Here is a 24,236-nt window from a genome sequence, read left to right as displayed (position 1 = left end):
TTTTCTTGACTGATTCATATATTAAATATGTACTGTAGACTCAGCCATAGTGGAAAACGAAATGTCCCTTGGGAAGGCTATTGTTACCTCCAGGGTGCAGCTTTAGACATTATAGCCCCGTCAGTAACAATTGTCTTCCCTCTGGTCACTCATTTTCTGCTATAGGGAAAAACACCCTCGCTATAACGAACCTGGCCGCTGGACTCCAAATTAATAAAACCAAAAAATATAAGCAAACACTGTCCGCATCCTGGTCTGTACACACGGGATGCCACCTCCGCTGTGAAGTCTACTCTTCTGTCTTAAGAAGCGTGTGCTGTTTCACTGCCTCCGAAACGAAAAACTACTTTATGTTGCAACAAAGCTGGAAACTTATCGTTTAAAAAAAAAAGGAGTAACGCAGGCATCTCTCATGAACATAGGTTGTCAAAAAACACTTTTTTGTCTTGTTCAGCAACCATGTGGCAAAACAGAAAAAACAAAAAAACAAACTGAGGATCCGAATAACTTTTCACATCAGGTTGATTTGGAATAAATACTCAGTTCGGGATTCTTGCATGTTGGATTAAGAGCTTGTTAAAATACTCCAACAGTTTGTCGTTCATTTTGATTGTCCTTTCGCTATAACGAACCAAAGGTTTGGACCCCAACAGGTTTGTTATAGCAAGGGTGTAGTGTGTGTGTGTATATATATATGGTATTAGATACTCATATATATATATATATAATATATATATATATAGATATATATATATATATATATATATATCTGAGCACTCGTAGAGAGGACAGTGCAACAAACTGGATAAAAGGAGAAAAAATTGTGCTTTTTCTTTTTCCGATTTTTAAAACATAACATATTTCACATTTAACTTGAACCAGTGGAGCAGTTGATGTTTTAGCAGTGAGGGCCACTGTTCTTTCACCCCTGCAGAGTGGGTGCAAATCCATACCACTTTTCTGTACAAATGCTTTTATGGCATCTATATGAAATCAATGCTTACTGTTTCAGCCCTGCTCCAGGTTGAAAGGACCAACCACAATTAACAATAATTGGCACCTACTTCAGCAATCCCAGCTTTGAAAGGCTAAAAGACAGAACACCGCGAGTAAGAATAAGCAGCTGATGAAGCAAAGGGTTGGAGTTGAAGTGCAAGGATGGCTGTGAAGTGATGTACTGCAACTCAATGAGCCCAAGCTTTAAAAATAGATTTCAATCATTGCAACATGAATTAATGCCTGTAGTAACATCCACAGCTAAATTATTTAAATATGAACATAACACTGACAGCTATGTTCACTTGTATTTTCCTTGGATGGTTAGGTAGTAGGTAGTTAACAACAATAACAATAATATACAAAACTTAAGGAAAAATAATGTATGATAAAAAAAACACACAAAATTAGGATTTAATTGTGGTGCAAAGTTATTATCTAGTCTTACCCTTAAACACAAAGCCTATTTGAATAATTTTTCTGTAAGATAAGCCAAGAAAAATGAAAACTAGATCATAATATGCAATGTAAATTATTTTTTTATTTAATGTATTTCTGTATTAGGATCTTGCAAACCTAGGCCAATTTAGGAAAAACACATTACTTAAATTCTACAAAAAAAAAAAAAGAAAAAACTGACAAGAATAAAACCTAAAAAGATACTAGCTGGATCATAACATTCAGGAAAGATGTTTCAATGATTTGATGTGTCAAAGTTTTGAAAACGTGCAGTTTTTTTTTTTTTTTTTTAATTGTTTTTAACAACAACAACACCAGATGGCAAGTTAGTTAACAGTGACACAAGTAAGCGTGTTGCACCCTGCTAAACAGACACTGGAAAAAAAAAAAAAAAACACAAACTGGAGAAAATGTATTTTGGATTATTCACACAGGAATACAAGATTCACGCTTGAGCAAGACGTTCCAGAACTCGTCTGTATTCTTCTATAAGATCCTGGTAGCTTTTCTCCAGTTCCTCGTGCTGCGTCTGAAGGTCTATTTGACTCATCTGATTGCCCAACTCCTCTGGCCTAAGACACTTCCTCATCTTGGCAAGTTCCCTTTGGTTTTTCTAGACACACAAAAGCAACACAGGTATTAATCATTTATTGTGAAAACAATTAGCACAGCACAACACAGAAACAATAATATAAAAAAGTGGAGGACAGATTTCAAAAAGGTTACTGTGATGTACTATATGTTAAACTTATACAGTAGAAGAAAATAAATAAGAAATGTCAGATCATTTTAAATGATGGTGTATATTATACATAATACAAGGTTTTATTCATTACATTCAGGCTTGATAAGAGGCTAAATATTCTCAGCAGGCTCACAATCCCTTACTGTTCATTTAAGTAATGTAACTAATTGATTACTGTAGGTGACAAAAGGGCTGATGAGCCACATGATATACTGCAACTTCTGTCCGTTGTCAGTCTCGCTGAAAACACATCTTTCCATTAGTTGGGAAACAAGCTGAAGTCTTGCTTTACTAATGTTTGCCAATGGTTTGTGGCTAGTCTGGTACTCAAGTTTTTTATATATATATATATATATATATATATATATATATATATATATATATATATATATATATATACACACACACACACACTGTATTACTTCAATTTGGTGCTGCGGCATTTATTTTAAATTGATCAAAATGACTACGTCCCTTAAACAAGGAAGGCCTTTATTATTAATACTATGCTTTACAAATGCTGCATTGTTTTATTACAAGATTTTTTTAATAAGGGGAGAAAAAATACCTTAATGTTTCTTTATTGATAGCAGCGTTTATTCAACGGTGGCCTCTATTATAAAGCCGATATATGACGGCAGCGCCAAATTGAAAACGATAACACTATGTAACACAATTTTTGTTTCTGGGTAGTAAGTGTTATTTCCTAATTGCTTATGCCTCAAAAGTATAGAAAATGGCTATTATTCCCCACAAACTTTGCTTTTGTGACCAGGACAGTGATATTTCGAAATATCACTATTTCCAATGGGAAAACGGGCAAATGTGTGTCTTCTTGTTCACATAAAGTCAGAAAAAAACAACATATGAATCCAAATTAACATGTATTTATACTAAAGTAATACAAAAATGACTACAAAAGATTTAGAAGTACAGTATAATCGTAAATCTCGAAAAACTACTCACTTGGCCCTCACTGCTAAAACATTAACTGCTCCACTGGTTCAAGTTAAATGTGAAATATGTTATGTTTTAAAAATCGGAAAAAGTTTGAGTACACTTGCTGGAAACTAGGTTTTTTCATAATTGACAATGTTTTATATTGTATACATTTCTGTAAATACTTGAAAATGAAAACACTTGTTACAATATACAAAACAAAACATAGGGCATATTAAAGCAATGTTCAAGAAAATTGAAAATTGTCTCCAAATCCTGAATTGCCTCAAATAGCCACCCTTTGCCTTAATAACAGCCTCACAAACACAAGGCATTCGTATTGGTAACAAGTTTCAGCAAGAAATCACCTGACATGTCTTCCCAGCTCTTCAGCTACCCAGCTTTGCTTTGACTCTTCTATCCAGTTCGTCCCATACAAGTTCTATGTGATTGAGGTCTGGAGACTGGGCAGGCAAGGTCATTAGATTGAGTTGTCCTTCACTTTCCTTCTTCGCCAGATAGTTCTTGCACAACTTTGAGGTGTGTTTCGGGTCATTATCTTGCTGAAGAATGAAGGACTGCCCAACTAGCCGTAATCCTGATGGAATGGCATGCCTCTGAAGTATGCTACGATAGCCATGCTGGTTGAGCTTGCCATGGACTTGGTAAAGATCACCAACTCTGTCAGCAGTAAAGCAACCCCAGACCATGACCAAATTTTGACTCATCGGTCCATAAGACCGACTTTTTGGCCCAGGCAAGTCTCTTCCTCTTATTATGCACTCTTAACAATGGTTTCTTTGCAGCAATTCTTCCAGTTAGGCCAGCTTCACGCAATCTCTGAACAGTTGATGTTGAAACATCTGTACTTCTAGTAGCATTTAGCAAATCCATACCACTTTTCTGTACAAATGCTTTTATGGCATCTATATGAAATCAATGCTTACTGTTTCAGCCCTGCTCCAGGTTGAAAGGACCAACCACAATTAACAATAACTGGCACCTAGTTCAGCAATCCCAGCTTTGAAAGGCTAAAAGACAGAACACGGCGAGTAAGAATAAGCAGCTGATGAAGCAAAGGGTTACATCAGTTATGCACTCTTAACAATGGTTTCTTTGCAGCAATTCTTCCAGTTAGGCCAGCTTCACGTAATCTCTGAACAGTTGATGTTGAAACATCTGTACTTCTAGTAGCATTTAGCTGAGCTTGTATTTTAGGAGCAGTTAAATCGCTGGTTTCGCAGACTTGTGACGAATGAACTTGTTCTCCGATTCTGAGGTCACCCTTGGCCTGCCTGACCTTGTTCAGTCCTCATGAATGCCAGTTTCTTCAAATCGTTTGATTGTCTTGGGCACAGCAGTTACAGACTTTTGCAAAGTTCTTGCGATTTGTCTTAAAGATTGACCTTCATTTCTTAAAGTAATTACAGACTGTCTTTTTTCTTTGCTTAACTGAGCATATTTTGCCATTTTATGCTCCCTTACATTCAGGAATGACAAACTTGTGCCTATGCTACCTATATTTATAGTAATTATAGACCCTCACCTGTTAACAATAATTGGTGACAAAAGGTTAATTAGGTAACATGCTAGTTAACTCAGAGAACATCTAACAAAGACACTTTTATACTTAGGCCAGTGTTCTAACACCGTGTTATACACATTTCAGACTTTTAACTGATTTGGGCTTCAGACTGAAATCCCCTTGCTTTGGGTGACAATTTCATTGAAATTTACAAGATTTACATTTTCATTTAAAAATTAAATTTCTGAATGCAATTCACTTATGATTATCAGCTTATATAAGTACACGTATCATAATGAAATATTAAGTGTTTCTAGACAAGTTTATACAGTTAAAAGCATAGATAATCATGAAAAACCTGGTTTCAATCAGGTGTACTCAAACTTTTGGACTGGTGTGTGTGTGTGTGTGTATGTATGTATGTATGTATGTATGTATATATATATATATATATATATATATATATATATATATATATATATATATATATATATATATATGTGACTTACACACAGACCAACTACACTGTATCCATGTTACACAAAAATGTTAAAAAAATTAAAGCATCCATCTGTTTACACATAGGTAGGCCAAATGTAATTGCAGTTTAAGGTATACAAGTATATTCTCCATTATACTGTAGCTGATCTCTCTGCTGCAGAGTGACCCCTACAGGGAAATTCACAATTACTGTTGTTGGCTATTCCACAAGACCTAGTTTCCAGCAGGTATGTAGCTGATGTAAAGAAGAGAAAATGTTACAGCTTCTCTACACAGTCTCTTTGATGATTTTATGCAGTGGTACTCACTTACTTGGGCTTGTTCAGTCCATTCCAAACTAGGAATTCAGGTACTTATTTGAACACACAGGTTCAATTAAATAACTAGATGACATGGTTGGAAAAGATACTGGCCAGAAATGAGTATCAGTGATCTAACCAGAGGAATTGAGCAGAGAAAATACTTGTTTGCTAGGAGTGTGAGACAAAAATAGGTTTTCTGCCACAGTCAATTCCCTGATCTTGGTGCTATGTGATGTCATTAAGAACATAAGAAAGTTTACAAACGAGAAGAGGCCATTTGGCCCGTCTTGCTCGTTTGGTTGTTAGTAGCTTATTGATCCCAGAATCTCATCAAGCAGCTTCTTGAAGGATCCCAGAGTGTCAGCTTCAACAACATTACTGGGGAGTTGGTTCCAGATTCCCACGATTCTGTTTTAAAAAAAAGTGCCTCCCATTTTCTGTTCTGAATGCCCCTTTATCTAATCTCCATTTGTGACCCCTGGTCCTTATTTCTTTTTTCATATCGAAAAAGTCCCTTGGGTCAACATTGTCAATACCTTTTAGGATTTTGAATGCTTGAATCGGATCGCCGCGTAGTCTTCTTTGTTCAAGACTGAATAGATTCAATTGTTTTAGCCTGTCTGCATTCGACATGCCTTTTAAACCCAGAATAATTCTGGTCGCTCTTATCTGCACTCTTTCTAGAGCAACAATATCCTTTTTGTAGAAAGGTGACAGCAACTGAAAACGCAGTATTCTAAATGAGGTCTTACTAATGCATTGTAAAGTTTTAACATTATTTCCCTTGATTTAAATTCAGCACTTTTCACTATATATCCAAGCATCTTGTTGGTCTTTTTTATAGCTTCTCCACATTCCTAGGTCTTTTTTTATACATTCCTTCTTCAATTTCAGTATTTCCCATATGGTATTTATAATGCACATTTTTATTGCCTGCATGCAGTACCTTACACTTTTCTCTATTAAATGTCATTTGCCACGTGTCTGCCTAGTTCTGAATGCTGTCTTAAACACACACACATGGGTACTACAGATGAAGGCTAATCCTACACAGATGCAAGCAATGTCTGTTATCTAGTACTGCATTCAGTCCCACTGGAATATGGGACTTCAGGGTAAAAAAAAAATCCATCTGGTTTCCAGACCTTTCCAGTCCACTTTCCCCAAAGAAAAGGGGTTTCTGCTATTTAATAATTCATGTCAGCAAAGTGTATTTCTTGTTTGCTGGGATTGAAAGTCCCAATAGGGTAACTGTTGTTATCCAGGTGCACTAGCTGTCTTGTGTTCTCTCTTCAGGACACAGCCGATGGGCACTTGAAACCATATATCGCATTGCTTTTTTCAATCTCGCAATTCACTGCTAGTTGACCAACTAGGACAAGAGAAACTTGACAATGACTGTTGACAAAATATTTACCAGATGAATTAGTTTTAAATGTGTACCATTATCTTCACTGTTTTTTATGGATTTGTGCAGATCCAATACCCCCCCCCCCCAATCAATCACCCCCCAATAACCTTTTGTAAATGAGATGCAAATTACCTAGGTCCTAATGAACTGAATCCTAGGGAATTCTACATAACATCATGGAGATAGCAGGAGGAATGTAGTACCTGAACCAACAAAAAAGCTTGACAAATAACATGTTCATCCACAACTTGCTTTTGCAAGCACCGACTTTCCTGAAGACTGGCAGCGACAGAGAAAAGTAATGCTGTCACAAAGGGAGGCAAGCAAGCCCTCCCATGGACATCTCAGTAAGTACTTAGAGACAGCACATTAGAATGCTAATTTATTAATAAGCTGTGTGCCCCTGAAAAAAGGATAGGGGACACAAAGGCATTAAAAAAAATCCTGGCTTCTCAGCCCAGATAAAGACTAAATAACTCTGAGATGTTGTTTCTTTGTGTTCCAGACATGCATGGGGTGGGCGTGTAAATTGAAAACCTCTGAACTGAGCATATGAGCCAAATCAAAGAATCTCACCAACAACTACAACTTTAACTTGGCATGTGATGAAAACCAGAACACTTCCATTTCATTACTGATAAAATGTAAAGCATAAAATGTGAATATATAAATGTGCTAGGTAGGGGATGCAAGTGTATAAAATGATATTGTATTCATTTGACAAAATGCTTACACTGAACCTGTCTTTAGTCACTTGAACTAAGTGGTCACCTGCCCATGCACCCCAGACAAGGTCTCTTGAATAAAAACCCAACTTTAAGCAGTCCCAAATGTGTTACTGTATCTATCAAAGTAAAATGTCCTTTTAAAAAACATGGGATCCTTCAAAACAGTCTACTTGCATGCTGTGTGTATTAAGAGCTACAAATAACTCCATAGTCCATCAAAAAAATAAAACATGTCCTGAGCCCAAGAGCTATCAGTCTATTAATCCTTAGTCTACACTGTGTATGCTCATGCTCTCTCCCCTTAACTTTTGACTCCATGCCTACCTTGTAGGGGCCAACAAGTCTTCTTTTAATTTCCAATCTGTATGCTTTAGCGTGATCCAGATCACTCATATCTGTGTTATGCAGACGCAGGATTTCATACACTCGCCTTGCATGTTTCTGATAAAAATTAAAAAAAAAAAAAAAAAATATATATATATATATATATATATATATATATATATATATATATATATATATATATATATATATATATATATATATATGACACACACACAAATGATGGCTTTTAATCTTAATGTGCATGTTAGCAATACAAGTAACTTAAAATACATCTGCTTCTCTTACTGACTTACTTACTGCCAAAGGCGAATAAAACTCATGAAAACTAAAGCCAGTCAGATATGCAACAAGCCTGATAAGTTATTGTATCAAAGTATAACTAACAGGTAAACATTGTTTTGAAAGTTACCTTGTTTATTTTTAACTTTTCCTGGACCTCTTTTACCATTTTTTGACTAAATCCTTGGATTAGTTGATCTGGTGAAAAAGATGGCAATGATTGGCAGAGTTTTGCATGGACAAAGTCCCTGAGTTTGATATAACTTTCAGATGGATCTTCAGCTGAAATTAAAGAGGAGGACTGGGTAAGTATTTGGGGACAGATTTTCCTATCGCACAACTGAAACAGTAAATACTGTAAAAATCCCTTTACATCCATGGCCTCTAGAAACTTGCAAGAAACTCAAAATTGGACACCATATATTTTGAGATGAAGGACAACAGTACAACTGCAACATTGTGCAGCGCAGTGTAATTAGCAAAAAAAAAAAAAGTGGATTTACACACTATTCTTGGCCCTGAACCAGGGGAAGCAAGAGATCTTTCAGATAAAGAATAGACACACCCCAGTTTCAAAATCATGTCAAAAAAGGAAAGCCAATAAATAAATAAATAAACGTGCTTAATCTCTATGAAAGGTAATACAAGTTCTAGCAGTCTTGAAACAGGAACATAATTATGTTGTTGTTGGGATGCGATTGTGCAGCATGTGGTGAACAGATTTCTGTTATAACTACCAAAAATTTCCATACATCCGGCCCTCGAACTGTCACTGTGTAGAAAAAGTCCGAGCAGAACTGAATTTGTACAGAGGAGAGGTGATTTCACTTTAGCATGAATAAAATAAATGTTTAGGATATATTATATATCCTGTTTTGTGAAATCAGATTGTACTAAAACAAAATCTATGCTCTTTTCAATTTAGGACACAAAAACACTAAAATATAAAAATATCAAATACCAATGCAGATGTAACTACTTTGAATATTAATAACAACAAAATATTATTTAAACAGTAGTTATGGAAAAGTATACATAAACAAATGATACTGTACTCAGGTGTTCACAGCAAAATCAGTAATGTTCTTACACAATGTATTGACTTATGTATTTTGATATGTGATTCTCGAAAGCTGCCACATACCAGTTATATCCAAAACCTTAGGGTCTGTGAGATAATACCGATGAATAGCTTCAAGCAGCTGAGCTCCATGACCTTCTCCTTGGAATGGGGGAAGAATTAGCATTTGGCTGGTTTGAAACAAAAACATCAAAGCATTAATTACTGATCAGCAACGCTGCATATTCTCAAATATCAGATGTTTTTCTTTCACCAGTTCTATACACCCACACACACAAACAAAACACAAGAAAGCACGAACTAGTTTCAATGTCATCAGCAGAAAAATGCAGAAATAATAAACAGGCCATTCTACTTAACATTCTCTAATTTTCTATTTGTCTTTATGTAGCTTTTAATTCAATTAAAATGTATTCGCTATCTTTGAGAAAAAAAAAAAGTTTTTTTAAATTGTTATATAATATTCTTTGTATGTAACATTCCAGAGAATACATAGTCTATCCATACAAACAAGTACAAATATGTAGTACACAAAGTCATACATTAAGTGCAGTTATACTTCATATACTAGGCCAGGAGTGCCATAATCTTGCAGGTTTTGTAGGTATCTCTTAATCGTCAACTGCTGATTCCCTGGAACACACGGTTTATGACCAATTAAGCCAATCATTGAATCAATTAGGGCTTACTCCTGTACTAGGCTATAGTATGTCTGCATTTTTGGTTACTTTTTATTTAAACCAAAAATATGTTTTTTATGTATATATATATATATATATATATATATATCGGTTTGGGTGAGTCCAACCCACTCAGAAAGGTGTATTTTTATTAAACTTAAAATAAACCACCCCCCCCCCCCCCCCCCCCCCCCCCCAACACACACAGGAATGTGTTCAAGGTCCATTGTCTTAAATTTAGGTCCACTTATTTCACTCAAATGGTAAAATAGAAGTTGTTAGCATTAAGTTAGTTAAGCCAGTAATCTGGCAGAAGAGATAAAGGAGGAAAGAAATGTATACAATTTTTTTGGTTTTGTTACACATGAAAAGCAAGGCACGTGTTTGCTACCAATTACCTTACACGCGGCCGGGTTTTGTCTGGGTACACATAGTAATTATAGACCGTCATGTAGCCAACAGTTGCGAAGAGTGTCTCTCCGTCCTTATTATACTTCTCAAATCTGCAGATAAAACACACAGGCAAGCAGGTCAATTACAGCCACGCTCCCATGCGGCGTCCATTTTCTCTTCTATTCTCTGACTGAGTTTTCAGTGTCAGCATGCTACACTGAGCAGGCCCAATTGGTACACCTGCTACGGTTTGAATGTACAATTCACTTAATTGGTGCACAGCAACTTAAAAAAAATCAGGCCTCTTTACATCACTTCAGTCCATTTGCCCATTGTTGGAATGAATGGGTGGCAAGCATAAGAAAACACTGGCTGAGCTCATTTTACTGTTTAAGCCCACATTCAGTCAATCAAAAGACAACAGCATTCAATGCAGCTTTAGCCCCCAAAAAGTCTTCCAATGCACAAAGAAAGGAAACTCTTGCCAGATAAACAATGGCGGTCTTTCCTGGGAAAAATATCATTAAACCAGCCTAGTAATTGGGGGAAACCACAATTAAAGCAGAGGGCTTTATTGAGGCAATAAGGTCCAACGTTGCTCAAGGATTGTACTTACACAAGAAAGTAGTCCCATCTTTCATCATCGACGTCAATAAAGCTGGCTGTCTCAATGAACCACATCAAGAAGGTCTGAAGCCTCTCATGGTACTCTTGAAAGCCAGGACAGGACATCTCAGCCTAGGGAAAAAAGCCAGGCTAAATCAGCTTGGATTGATCACTTTGAAGGGCTGAATAAACTGAGGGGGAACAATAGGACTCTCCGGTGGGAAAGTGCCCAGTGCTGCAGTTCTCTGGTTTACCATCAAACATGTTCACAGTGGCAATTGGAATCTATTAGGATAAGTGAATTGCACATTGCAGATGGACCAAACAACTGCAAAAAAAGACAGAAATCTAAAATACAATGAGGAACATCCCTTTTTGTAACAAATAAAAAGCTCTCTCTGATGCCAGGCATATTTTTACAAGGAAAAAAATAGGTTGTTTACCTTGTAGATTTGGTAGGTAATATCTTCACTTGTTTCCTCGTTATGTACAGAATACGTGTGAAGCAGGGTTCCAAAAGGCTTGAATTTAGCTTCTTTTTCCAACAAAGAAACAAAGTCCTCCGTGTTGCTGCAGGATCTGGCTGGGATTATTTCACGGATTTTACTTTCAACATCATCAGGCTAAAATAGAAAGAGAGAAATACGGTGTTAGATAAAAGCTAGAAATGTTAAGTGTGTTCCGTTTAATAAACTGGGGGAAAAGATAAGAATCACAAGAATGCATAAATAATGTCAACTTGAATGGAATTAAAGCACAAAGATAACGATAGAGATTTTGTTCTAAATATTTTTTTATTCATAATTCTTGACACTCACTAAAAACAAGTTTGGCGAGTCAGGTTCAAATGTCTAGTCACAAAATAAAAACAACAATGTAAAGCCTACATAAATAATAGAAGTCCCGGTAAATTACAGATCAGCATTTTATCATTTCACTGTAAAACATTTTACAGTACGACTTTTGATGAATTCAGGCCATTGGTATACTCAGTTCTACAACTGAAACCTGCACGTCAAGTTTTACACCCTACAAAACTGAAACAAAAGAACAAAAACTATTTAACAAAAGCAATAGCGCAGTTAGAAAAGTTGGACAAAAAAATCCACAGTTGGACCAAACAGCATCTCTATAATTAACTACAACAGTGCCCAGTTCACAAATTCACCAGCTCTTTAAAACATACAATAGGCAAGTTCTTGCCAAAAGCAACTGAGGTTTCTGTCTCCATTATCAACATATACTGTGCCCCCGACACAGTCATTCACTGCCCATTTTCAAATGCATAGTCCATCATTTCAATTTTGGCCATCTGAAAATAATGCTTAGATCTACTGAAGAAAAGCTACAGGTAAAAACAATACACTTATTTAACATGTTAGTAACTTAAATCCCCCTAACACAACATTATCGCAACATTTGAGCCAGAAGTACGGTTATAAAAAGATGCTCATGACCAACATTCACTGTACTAGCATGTAAAGAATTAAGTTTGACAAACAGATGGACAAGTTCAATAACATTACAATTACAATAGTGGTAATGGGGGATAGCAATACAAACTCCTGTAGCTAAACCACATTACTATATTTTCTACACTAAATTCAAGCAGCCATACCAACATGGATTCCGATGTTAGAAGGAAGGGACTTGGCTTGGATTACCAATTACCCTTGCCAATTGGGTTGGGGTGAGAATGCAATATGAAAACAAATGTAATTCGCATAGAGAGAAAATATGAAAATGGTGTAATTGCAGAGAATGTGTTTAAAGCATCTTTTTTTTTTTTTATTTACTAAATTAAACACGTGCCTAATTACTATAGGACAATAAGGCCAATTATCAAGGGCTTTTCAACACTTTGGAAAATACAGATCCAATTGTAAACACTGCTGCCCATGGCTAAAATTCATTATAGATCAAAGATTCTAAATTCTCACTTGGTTAAATTCACCCTGCACTGGTCAATCTTTACTTCTCCAACCACTGTGATTGGGGACTGTATATCTATCTCACTTAAATAGCTAAACCATTTCACTGACTACAGTCCAACTAGTACTTGGATAAAGTGTTCCCCTTAGTGTTTTTTTTTTTTCTTTTTTGCAGTAAATTAAATAATATAATTTATTTGGTAACAAATATGGCAAAAGGTATTTCAGCACCAAGTAACTTTATAGAAAGACTACCCCCAGGATATTCGATTAGCAATGTTATCAGTGTAACAGCTATACATGTACCAGTAGAAACTAAATAAATAAAGCTTATGTCTACATTGACTGATTCCAAAACTTCTACAACTCTTAATAAACAATTACACAAGTAAACAGGCAAATGGTTAATGCATTTTGAAAAACACCAACAAACACCACTTCTTATTGTAACACACTAACAAGATGAGAACAACTTACTGCTTTTTACCTCTTTTCCTTTTCAATAAAACCATGGCAAAATAAGGCTGCATTGTGCTTTCATTAGGAATTGTTTACTTCCTGCTTAACCCGGGATATAAGGAATGAAAAGCAGTGTTACAAAAAAGTAAAGCAGGAGGCAATCAAGGCTGTCAGCTGAGCAGAGCTGCAATTCCCTTTCTTCGTTGAGTGAAAGACCACTTCATTGAATACGTTTACTACTTATCCAGAACCATGAATATTTGATGAAGTTCCACAATAATGTATTTCTGCTTCTCACCGGGCAATAAAATGTAATGAATTGATCTCACCTTAACAAAACCCTGTACATCAATACGAGTCTTTCTCTAAGCCTGCCAGTGAATTCAATACAATTAACTTGCCCCAAATTCCAAAGACTTAGGCACAATAAACCCTGGATTTTACTCAGTAGAATTTGCAGGGAGTTCAGCTGTAATGTTTGTATTGTATCCATTTCCACAAGGATTGTCATAAGAACACTTTGTATTAACTTGCTAAGCAGCTCTTTCACACCATTTACATGCATGATGGCCATTAGTTCTATACCAAGACCCTTGCTGCTCTGCATTCAAAACAGGGAAATTAAGAAGCTCCAGACAAAATGCACTACAAAAGGCTAATACAACATGCTACTAATTCCTCTCTTTTCAGCCATCACCTCATTTCTAAGTGGATGTAATGCACCTGCAGATGAATAGCACTTTACCAGTATTATCTTTTGAACTACATTTTTGAGAAATAGGGGCTATAAACAGAGGCCAAGGATAAACAAGTTATATTGTCAATGTTCAGTTCATGTACCATTTACTGTAGAACTCAGGCTTTTACCTAGTTTAGATATTGCAATGCGTTTCTTCTGCTTTTTTTTGTTTCGGTTCCCATATAATTTATCTAAACAATAAGCGTTAGAATACATTTATAACAACACCTGCAAGATAAAGAAGTATCTAGATATTTTGCAATTGTTTTTCTAGTACCCTGTCTTTTTTTTTTTTAAATTCAATATTCTGAATGGGGGGGGGGAAATTTAAAAAGCTGAACACTCACTTGAGATACCTCAAGGCCTTCATCAGTCCTGACCCATGACTTTGGGGGGGGGGGGGGGGGGGGGGGGGGGGGGGGGGGGGGGGGGGGGGGGGACGCGGCGCGGATGGACCTGTGACAAAAAAAAAGCCACATGCATTATTAAATAGATATATATATATATAGGAAACTCAACATGGTACAATTGTGCACACAATTATAATAGCACATAACATGTATAAAATGTAAGTGAACAAATAAAAGCAAAACATAAAACAGTTAAGTTAATGTTGTTTTTATTATTTAAGTGTATGATGCAACTTCTAGGAGCACTTAAGGATATTACCTATATTCTAACAAGTACTTAGTGAAAAATACAGCAATGTATCAAAACCTGAGTTATAATAAGAATTTGCAAATCAACCAAACCCCAAAGGTGTTGTTACGCACTTGTTTTGTTCTTTGTTTTTCTTTGACCTTGCAAATACAAAGAGCTCATACACTTTGGATAACCTTTGTTAAGAACACATTTGACTCATGCGAATTGAAGCACATGTTTTTTTTTTTTTTTTTGCTTTGTTTACTTCTGCATACTTTTTTTTATTTTTATTTTTTAAACTTAGATTATTTTTTGACACAAGAGACTTAAAAAGGTGGGATTTTGAAGAAACACTGATCTCTAATTTCATTAGCATCTGTTTCACATATGTTTCCCACTTTACTGACCAAAATAAGCAGTAAAAACAACAGCGCAAAAAAAATTTTTACACAATAGCAGGATCACAACCCATAAAATCTCATGCCTTTAACGTCCCGATATTCTGGTTTGTTTGTAACCGTCCCTATAGTAAACAGTAAGCTATAAATAAAAATGAGCAATAAAGAAAAACTACTCCAATCACTGAAATATTTAATGTTTTACAAAAGGTGAACTTTAACTATGACATTTACTCACATCCCCCCTTCTATTTCAGAGATAGCTGCACAATGAACTCTGCCCCATAGACCTCCATCTATACTGCATTGCACCAGCTGTATTACTCGGGCACAGAGGCAAAACTGTAATTGCAGAACAATGAAGCCCACAGGAATATCTTAGAGCCAGTAAAGCCCTAGCCATCAAATAATTAATTTCACTTGATGTTGGTATCATTAACTCCTATGTTTGAATGTACTCTATAGAGATCACTTCTTCACCTGGGAACTATATTATAACAACATTCAATTGAATTGATTTAAATATAATAAATCATTTAGGTATTAAAAATGGGCCCTTTGTGTACCACGACTATGATGGTATACAGTACGCAAGTGTTCATAAAACACTAAAGGCGGATCTAGTTAAATTATTTAAATGGCTGCTTATTGAATATACCACAATATCTAAAAGGTGACTGTGCATTACGCATCATTTATGTTTATATAGTTTTTTATACTTCCAAAAAGTCATGCCTGTAATTCGATTATCTAATTTAATAATTTGTTCATTTCCTGATCCATTTTACCATTCTGGCTGCCTTAGGAATACTAGGCTGCCCCATTTGCACCCAGTGCACATTTTTTCACCCACAGTAATTTGGAAAGGAATTCACAAAGGAAAGACCACCACTTCCATAATGACAGTCACATTCATGCCTTCATTATTATCATACTGTGCATGGCGTTTTCGATTAAGATTATAAAAAAAAGGGAACCTCTTATTTTATCAACCTGAATATGAGCAGAAGCTCCTTACTCACATAGACTATGGTGTTTTAGTCTCCATCTTTAGTCTCCATCTTTGGAGGAGACAATGGCCATTTCTTGGGGGATGCATTAATTACCTGCTTTTTCTTTCCACAGAGTCAACAAGGATTTATATAATTTTGTTTTCCCTACAATGTACTACATTTTACAGATCAGAAAATAAAGTTGGCAATGAAAGGACTACTAAAGCACTGTCAGAAAATAAAGCATTCTATAAGCACAAACAATCATTTAAATATAAATTTTGCACAGACGTAACCCTATGTTAACTCCAAACCCAAACAACAGAAAATAAGTATTCTAAAAATACAAATGAAACCGCATTGCAAAACATCTTCAGTCAATCAGTGTCAGGAACCCAACACAAATGAGAATGAAGAGGAGACACAAGGTTTCAATGAGCAAAAGTCTAGACAAATTCTCTATTTTTTTTTTTTTTTTTTAAATCGCAAGAAACACTGGAAACTCCAACAGAAAACATTGGTGGTCCCTTTTGACACACAGAAAAGTATGCCTGTCCCTGCAGAGAGCTTTGCAGATCCACACAATTCAAAGTTTAATCTCGGACCCCCTGTCTGCATTGTGAAAAGCACCTCCCTTTGAGTGGGACGATTAATATTTACTTCAAAGAGAAGCCAGACTGGGATTAGCCTGTTATACATTATGGCGCTTTGTTGCATATGAATCTCTGAAGGTGCAGAGTAATTGAGGACTAACCCTTGACAGTCCATGTCACATACACAACAGTACTTGAGGTGAGGTTGCTAGGGGCATTAAACAAAGTAAATTATCTGTTCAGTGATTCAGTAGATCTTTGTGGGGGGGGGTTGTTCCTTAAACAGCTTCATACTAACAAATATTGATAATTGTACAAAATAATACTCTACTGAAGTAAAAAAAAAAAAAAAAAAAAAAAAAATTAAAAATCCTTATGGACAAACAATGCACTCTGTATTGGTGGCAAATGCTTACTAGAAACAGCTTTTTTTGTTGTTTTTTTCTGTAATTTATTTGGAAAATATATATTTAACATAACATTAAATCTCTCCCCCCCCACCCCACCCCTGTGACTCATACAACATTTGGTGTATCAACATGAATTGTATGTCTAATGTAGGACCCAAACTCTATGTAAGTATATCCCCTAAACCTATTTTTAACCTTAAACTTCTCTACCCAAAATAATTACCTCCACACAGTCAATGGTATCAGTCACTTTCGATGTATACTTGACATTAAGGAGTGTAGTCAGGTTCCCAGCACTGCAAAACAGCTGGATTTGGAGGCCTTTGTATCCAAATGCTACTTCACTGAAAAGGGAAGAAACCAAAGACCGCTTGGATTAAACCACAAGAAACAGTGTACTGCAAATCAGTCACTATCATGGATTACACCAACTTCCTTTATCAATCTCTATACATTTCATAACTATATAGGCCTATTTATTTCAGTTTGTCACTCTTATTTTCTTTGGCATAAAGCAGTGATGCCACTGCACACCTTTATCTACATTTAACAGATACATATTGTACTGATATTATTTAATAAACACATACATTTTACACCAAGTGTGTAACTGTTGTACAAGTGTAATAGATATTTATTGTAGGGACACCTGAGAATCTGGTGATGGAAGAAAAATAACAGTATGCAATGACCAATACCGTGTACCACATGCAGCTAAAAAACACCTAAAACACTGCATGAAAGATCAGATCTAAAAGAACATTTTAAATACCATTTAGTCATTTTAAACAGCATGATTAAAAGAACATATGAATGGCTGAAAGCACATTTTAATTATGGACATCTTCAAGCAGTGAATAGAAAACTTCCCAGAAGTCTGAGAAGCTAAATAGAGCAGCCAGTTCAAACTACACTCTTCACTGTAGTGTGCCAACACAAAATGACATCATTACCCAGCAACACTTATGGACTCTAGTCTGTCCACCATACCCATCATTATTTTAGGATAAGCATGGGAGTGCTGGCTGCTGTCTAATGTCAGATTCATTACATGGGAGATGCATCACACAACCACATAATGTCTTCAGAAAAGGTAAAAAAAGAATACAGTAGATGGGACACCATAATCTGTATGCAAGATTGTTAAATTAAAAATGTTTAAAAAAAAAAACAGCAGCAGCTACAAATACTTACTCATCCCCAAATAGCTGGTGACTGTATTCTGGGTGGAATGTCGTGCTGTCATCGTCCAGATCTTCTGGAAAACGCACTGTTAAAAGCACAAGGCACCATTAACCACATCACTTTTTCAACATTCGCAAAGCTTACAATACTTACCGCTTTGTTTAATACATCATGATGATTAACCATTTGACTGCCAAGATGGTTCCATACATATTTGTAGCTTAACACCCAAGCATTAGGTAGGGACAATTTACTTTAGCATGTTATATTCCCATTGCTTTTTTTTTTTTTCTATGGCCGCAGAGCTAACCAAGTACAAAGGCACATTTTGTAAGGAAGTAAATTCAGGCTAGTAGTAGAAAGGGACATTGTTTTTAAATGTCTCAATCTCAGGATATACTGCTGTCAGGAGTCAAAGGGTTAAGTTCTTTAAACAAAAAATGGTTGTTCTGATAAGATCAGGACGACAGTCCTCTCTCACAGCAGGGAAGCTCCAAAAACATACCATCGAAAACGTTTCACATGACAGTTTACCACTACACTTACCATACATTTTATAGATCAATAGGCTTGCAAGGCTGTGGCAGTCTACCTCGCTCTAAATGCAGAAATTACAACCAGGCAACAACATGACATCATTAATAGTCACGCTATCTAGTAACAAGCATTTCTCTTAAACAGAGAACATTTCTCTCAATGACAGAAAACTAGTACTGCAAATTATACAGAAAACCATACATCATATGGGAAATGAGATGTGAATGAGATGCCGTATTACGTGTTATTCTACAGTTTTATACATTTTCTGTAGCTATCTGTTGGCCTGGTTTATCTGATAGCAACTTCTTCAGGACCAGCTGCACATGCCCCTTCACAATTCACAAAGATGAAGGCTTGTTCCCTCACAACCCGTTGCCTAGGTATTCACAATCTGCACACTCTGGGGTGAGTTCAGGAGTGTACACACTTCAGTCTACAGTAGCTTAAAAACAATAATCTTAACCATTCATTAACCATTTAAAATAAATACCGGCCACTAAATTCATTCAGTACGTTTCATTTGCTCAATTGAACAGTTTAACCTAGCATCGCAGGAGCTGGTCCCTAAACTCTGCATCTTTGTGAATATAGCAAATCATTCTAATTAAACAGTACAGTTTACTTTACTGCAGTTTTTAAACATAGAAGCCTTATTGCCCACTATTAAACTACCTGGAAAATGCACACAGTCCAGTTCTTAAACCTATTTTGCTTGTGGTTGCAGTGGGTATTACACCCAGGATACATGCAACACAAAGTTCTTACTGCATCTTTATTAAAGTGGAACTACCAACAAAGTTGAAATAATTTGTATAATGAAGCACATAGTTTGGACGTGTGACAAGTAAAACAAGCATCCTCTTTATCGGGTGACTGAACTGGTAACTACATGTTTGTGTACAATATAGGATACAGTAAACCAGTCAATTGCCCATTTTCACTTTCACTATGGAGTAATTACATTTTAAAACCCGGGGTCTATTTCTGATGTCAGCATTTCTATCTGTGCTTTTTTGTTTTGTAATTGATGGTGATTTTGGATGACCCTTTAGTTCATTGAAAAATGTATCACAACATATCACAGTCCTACATTATTCCAACTTACCTAGTTTCAGACAGATTGCTTCATTGGTGTCACATTTGTACTCTGCCAGTTTCTTCTCCATAGCATTAATTGCTAGAAAGTAGTAGCAATGTTAAATTGGTTATTTGTTTATGAACAAGCAAAGTGTTTACTTTCATTTAAATACTGTTCAGTTCCACAGATGGATTTGATGTAGTACATTTTCATAATATTGTCATTAAAATGGATTACTTGTACACAACCTTGCGCATTACAAATTATGTTTACCCCCAAAAAAACAGGGTGTAAAATACTGTCCCCACAGCAACAGGAATTACTGGAGTCAGGTGAACTTACAAAATATTTTAAGAGCTTTTAAGCATCAACTTACGTGTCAGAAATGTACCTACAAAGACAGTAGACAAGTCATCTTAACATGAAATGTCAGGTTGTTTTAGAGTGAAGGTAATGTGGCAACGTGACACAAATAGCTGACAGTAAAAAGCTTAATATCACAGTAATGTGATAATTTGGAAATGTAATCACTATGTGATTATTTTTTTTGTAAACATTGGAGCCTTACTCATTCAATACTGTTTTTGTTTTTTTTTTCCTTTCAAGAAGTACTAATATACAATACACTATTTATAGGATTACCTGACGTCCCGGCTTTCTTGCCCCGGTCAGAAACAGTACAATTGTTAAATCGTCCCGTTTTGCTACTTGTATAAAATAAAAACTGCAGTGTGCTCAGAAAGTTGACAGCACAGTTAATAAGTATAATCTCTAACTTCCTGGACAATGGGTATGTATTTTTTTTTATTATTACTTAATCCTGCAAATATAACCAGCCAAGTTAGCCTTTAATTAAGTCAGTCCCAGTAGGCTGCTGTGTTTTAATTAACACAGCCATTTGTATAATATACATACCATGTTTACTTTTTTTTTTTTTTTTAATTATGGTTATTATATACTTGATAAACTGCTTCATAGTTTCTACAGCTTCAATGTTTTGATGGGAAACAAATAGCGTTGTTTTTTGGAAGTGTGGTAAATCTGAAAGTATTTACTCAATTATATGACGTGCCGTAGTTGTGGTGTGTTTGTTGGAATAGTTTTGCACTTGCCAGTGTCCAGCTAAGCTAAGCGCACAGGAGTTTCAATCAAACGTAGTCGTACTTAAACTCAATAACACACGATAATACAAATTTGAACAATATTATTGAACTATATCGACACTATAAAACGTGTACTTATCTGCACGCACTTCTAATCTACATTTCTACAAGAAATACAAAGCCTGTTGCGAAACAATGGAATTAAACGGAAACTTCACCGGAGTTACATGTAAAATAAATATTTTTTGCTTACAGTTCTAGAAGTGATATTTTGTCACCATATGGTGTTTTCATATGGTTAATGACAACGCATTGTTTTTTTGTTTTGTTTTGTTTTGTTTGTTTTTTTGCCCAGTTGCTAATACTGCTCAGCAAACCTGTATTCTAAACTGTCAGTTAATTCGCTATTAACTTTCTGCGGATACTAAAATGTCACACTGTGAAATATACAGATTTATTACATACCAGCACAACCGGTCTGTGTAACTACATGTATAAATATATTACAAAAGAGGTGACTTTATTAAATATAAAACTTACCCGCCATTTCTAAAGACTGTAGTCAGACAGACGCCATAAACCCGCGCACCTGACGTTATTTCCTATTTACCCACGTGTTTCCGCTCCATCTGACTGCAAAAAAAAAAAAAAAGAAAGAAACCGAGGGGGAGGGAGCATACGTGTCGGTTAAATTTAGCTATCTAAAGATGGCTTTACATAAAATTGTAACCAATTCGATTTATGCTGCCAACTTCAGCAAGTCCAACTAGAATTGAAACAAAATAAAAAAGTTAATTACTTGCATTACTTTTCTGACACAAAGTACAGTACTACAGTAGGAGTACAGCTGCAATTTTTTGCACTGTTTCTATGTGTTTAAGTGTCTTCTACTTGCAGTGACACCGATTCTAGATAATTAATTAGAATATAAGACAAGCTTATGTCCACCTGATGAAACTGATTTCATATGGATTAATACATAGTAATATAAAACTAAAACCTACAGTGTTTATGGTACTAGAAGCAAAATATTTCAAGTTTTAATAAGTTCAATTTGTATGAGCTAGTTTCAATGTTGAGTGTGTCTATGAAGCTACAGAAAATCATCAATGTGAAAGAGATTACTGGGTTCAGGGAGTCAGCAGTCTTCAAAATGACATCACAGCAGCCATTAAAAAATGACATTAATACTCACAATACACAAAGTCCTTTTTTACATGCCAGCCTAGAACGGTTTCATGAATATCAAACTGTATTAAATGATTTCTGGATAATGCCCCATTTAGGCAAATACAAGTATACCCTTGACACTGTTCACTCTGGGTATATTTGTTTAAATGAGATTTGCTGTTCATGTGACTCCGGAGTCAGCTGTGAAGAGGTTAGCAGTGAATTTGTTGTTTATATCACCGGCGGTGGTTTGAAATACCAGTGCATGTCCTGAACACTTTTAGTCCAGAAAGAGTTGTATTTCTGTCTGCTGTTCATTGTTTTTGTTCTTTTTAATTGAATCCTGACAACAAAATAGTCAAATAAAATTCTGCCTGACAATAAATGTTTCGGTGAAAGCTTCTGCTTCTCACCTCTTAGACCCATGTGAAATGAGTTCTCATGGTCTCAGCCCTCCTTCGGTGTTTGGTTGATGGGTTTGCACTCCATTTAATAAAATCTGCTGGTGTACAGGCACAACGTAACTGCCACATTTGACCCAGAATGTGGCTGCATCTACTACTGGTAACTAACCCACAGTATGGTCTCTAAAGTCTTAAAATGTTACTGGATTTCCTTGTACTATTCAGCTGATATGGGTCACATGCTAAGCAGAAATAAGATTCAGCCCTTCTTTTTGTACTGTAATGTTATTATTATGCAAATCCAAGAAAAAAATACTTACATGGGAATCATTTTAGCAGTATCACTGAAAATGGAAGTGATTTTTTTCATGTCCCTAAGGATGCAGCTTTTTCTTTTTCATAATAGAGTAATGCATTTCTATTTGATATTCCTGCATTCTGGTCAGTGACATTTTGGCTTTTTTTTTTTGTTGATCTTTCTCCTGAAGTAAAATTATATATGTTTTCTAAATTAAACTCTGACCCCAAGTCAAAGATTGAAATACATTGGGAATACTGAGTATGAGAGGCTTATTCATGAATTGGCAGACTTCAAAAAAAACTGATCGCCACTAAATCTGCACAGCCCCAGCCTGCAGTACGAATTGAAGGCTATTCCAGGCTGAGTGGTACATTCATGTTCAACAATGAAGTCCTGTAATAACCCCATTTAGAATGTGTATATACGATATATACTGTATATTAAAGGTATGGTATGGTCACACCACAATAAAGTAGGCACATGATAAGGCAACGTTATGCACGTGATATCGCCTAATGTAACTATTTGACTAAAAGGGCTGTCAAAGGAGTCAAAATATTTTCTTGAGTTTGAAATACAAAATGCTGAACTAATCAGAGCAGAATGGGGGTATGGTAAACATACCTGAGCCAACTACTAATCACTACTAACTACTAGTCCTTATGAGCTCAGAAGCTATTTGTGATAAGGGAAGGTGACTGCTTCACAGGACTATGACACCAAGTATGTTGGTTGTGGTCACTATACTGTCCACCAGCTGGGCATTTACAAATAGCACAATTACATTTACTGAAACTAAAATTTACAAATGTATGTATTTTTGTAAATAATCACTTTAATAAAGCTCACACACATAATCTAATCACATTAACAAAGTTAGTTTTGTATTTAGCAAGTGCATTTAGAGACATTGTTACATACTAACACTATCTTTATGTTGCACCTTTCAAGGTACTTTACAGGGATAGGCTGTGAACTGTGCATTATATGCCAAGTCACTTCATTGATTAAACATCTCATCTACAGGATGGAGCACAAGGATTTTAAAGTGACTTGCTCAGGGTTACACAGTGAGTCAGTCAGTGGCAGAGATAGGATTTGAACTGGTGACCTTCTGGTTATAAGCACTGGACTTTAACCACTGGACCACCCTGCCTTCTAATACTTGCCTCTACCCATATACACTTGAGAAGGTACAGTTAATTCAACTATTTTTACAAACAAAATGTGTATAGTGTGTGTGTGTGTGTGTGAGACATATCATTGTAAGGCTCTTTCCTAAATCATTCAGCCCCTCCATC

The 24,236-nt window shown here is 35.8% G+C and overlaps 1 protein-coding gene across 1 annotated transcript; it reads right to left on the bottom strand.

The window, feature by feature from the left end:
* Positions 1–1,533: 1,533 nt before the first annotated feature.
* On the bottom strand, positions 1,534–21,693 carry hat1 (histone acetyltransferase 1). The gene is made up of 11 exons (XM_041264104.1): positions 21,601–21,693; positions 19,985–20,056; positions 18,349–18,424; positions 17,378–17,498; positions 11,434–11,613; positions 11,001–11,122; positions 10,390–10,494; positions 9,375–9,481; positions 8,361–8,512; positions 7,931–8,047; positions 1,534–2,068 (listed from the first exon to the last, which is right to left on the bottom strand). The coding sequence occupies exons 1-11, from the start codon at positions 21,605–21,607 to the stop codon at positions 1,901–1,903; spliced, it is 1,227 nt and encodes a 408-aa protein (XP_041120038.1). The 5' UTR covers positions 21,608–21,693; the 3' UTR covers positions 1,534–1,900.
* Between the last annotated feature and the right edge of the window lie 2,543 nt (positions 21,694–24,236).

The sequence above is a fragment of the Polyodon spathula genome, chromosome 11 (genome assembly GCF_017654505.1).
Source record: "Polyodon spathula isolate WHYD16114869_AA chromosome 11, ASM1765450v1, whole genome shotgun sequence".
NCBI lineage: Eukaryota > Metazoa > Chordata > Actinopteri > Acipenseriformes > Polyodontidae > Polyodon > Polyodon spathula.
The sequence above is the reverse complement of the archived record's forward strand: the minus strand, read 5'-3'. Positions and strand labels throughout refer to the sequence as shown.

Bases quoted from the DNA above. Each gene is read 5' to 3' on its own strand.
- hat1 (XM_041264104.1), bottom strand. The intron at 11,614-17,377 runs GTAATTATTTTG...TTTCTATTTTAG, and splicing joins ATACCATTGACTGTGTGGAG to CCTGATGATGTTGAAAGTAA. The intron at 2,069-7,930 runs GTAGGCATGGAG...TTGTGTGTCTAG, and splicing joins GACTTGTTGGCCCCTACAAG to AAAAACCAAAGGGAACTTGC.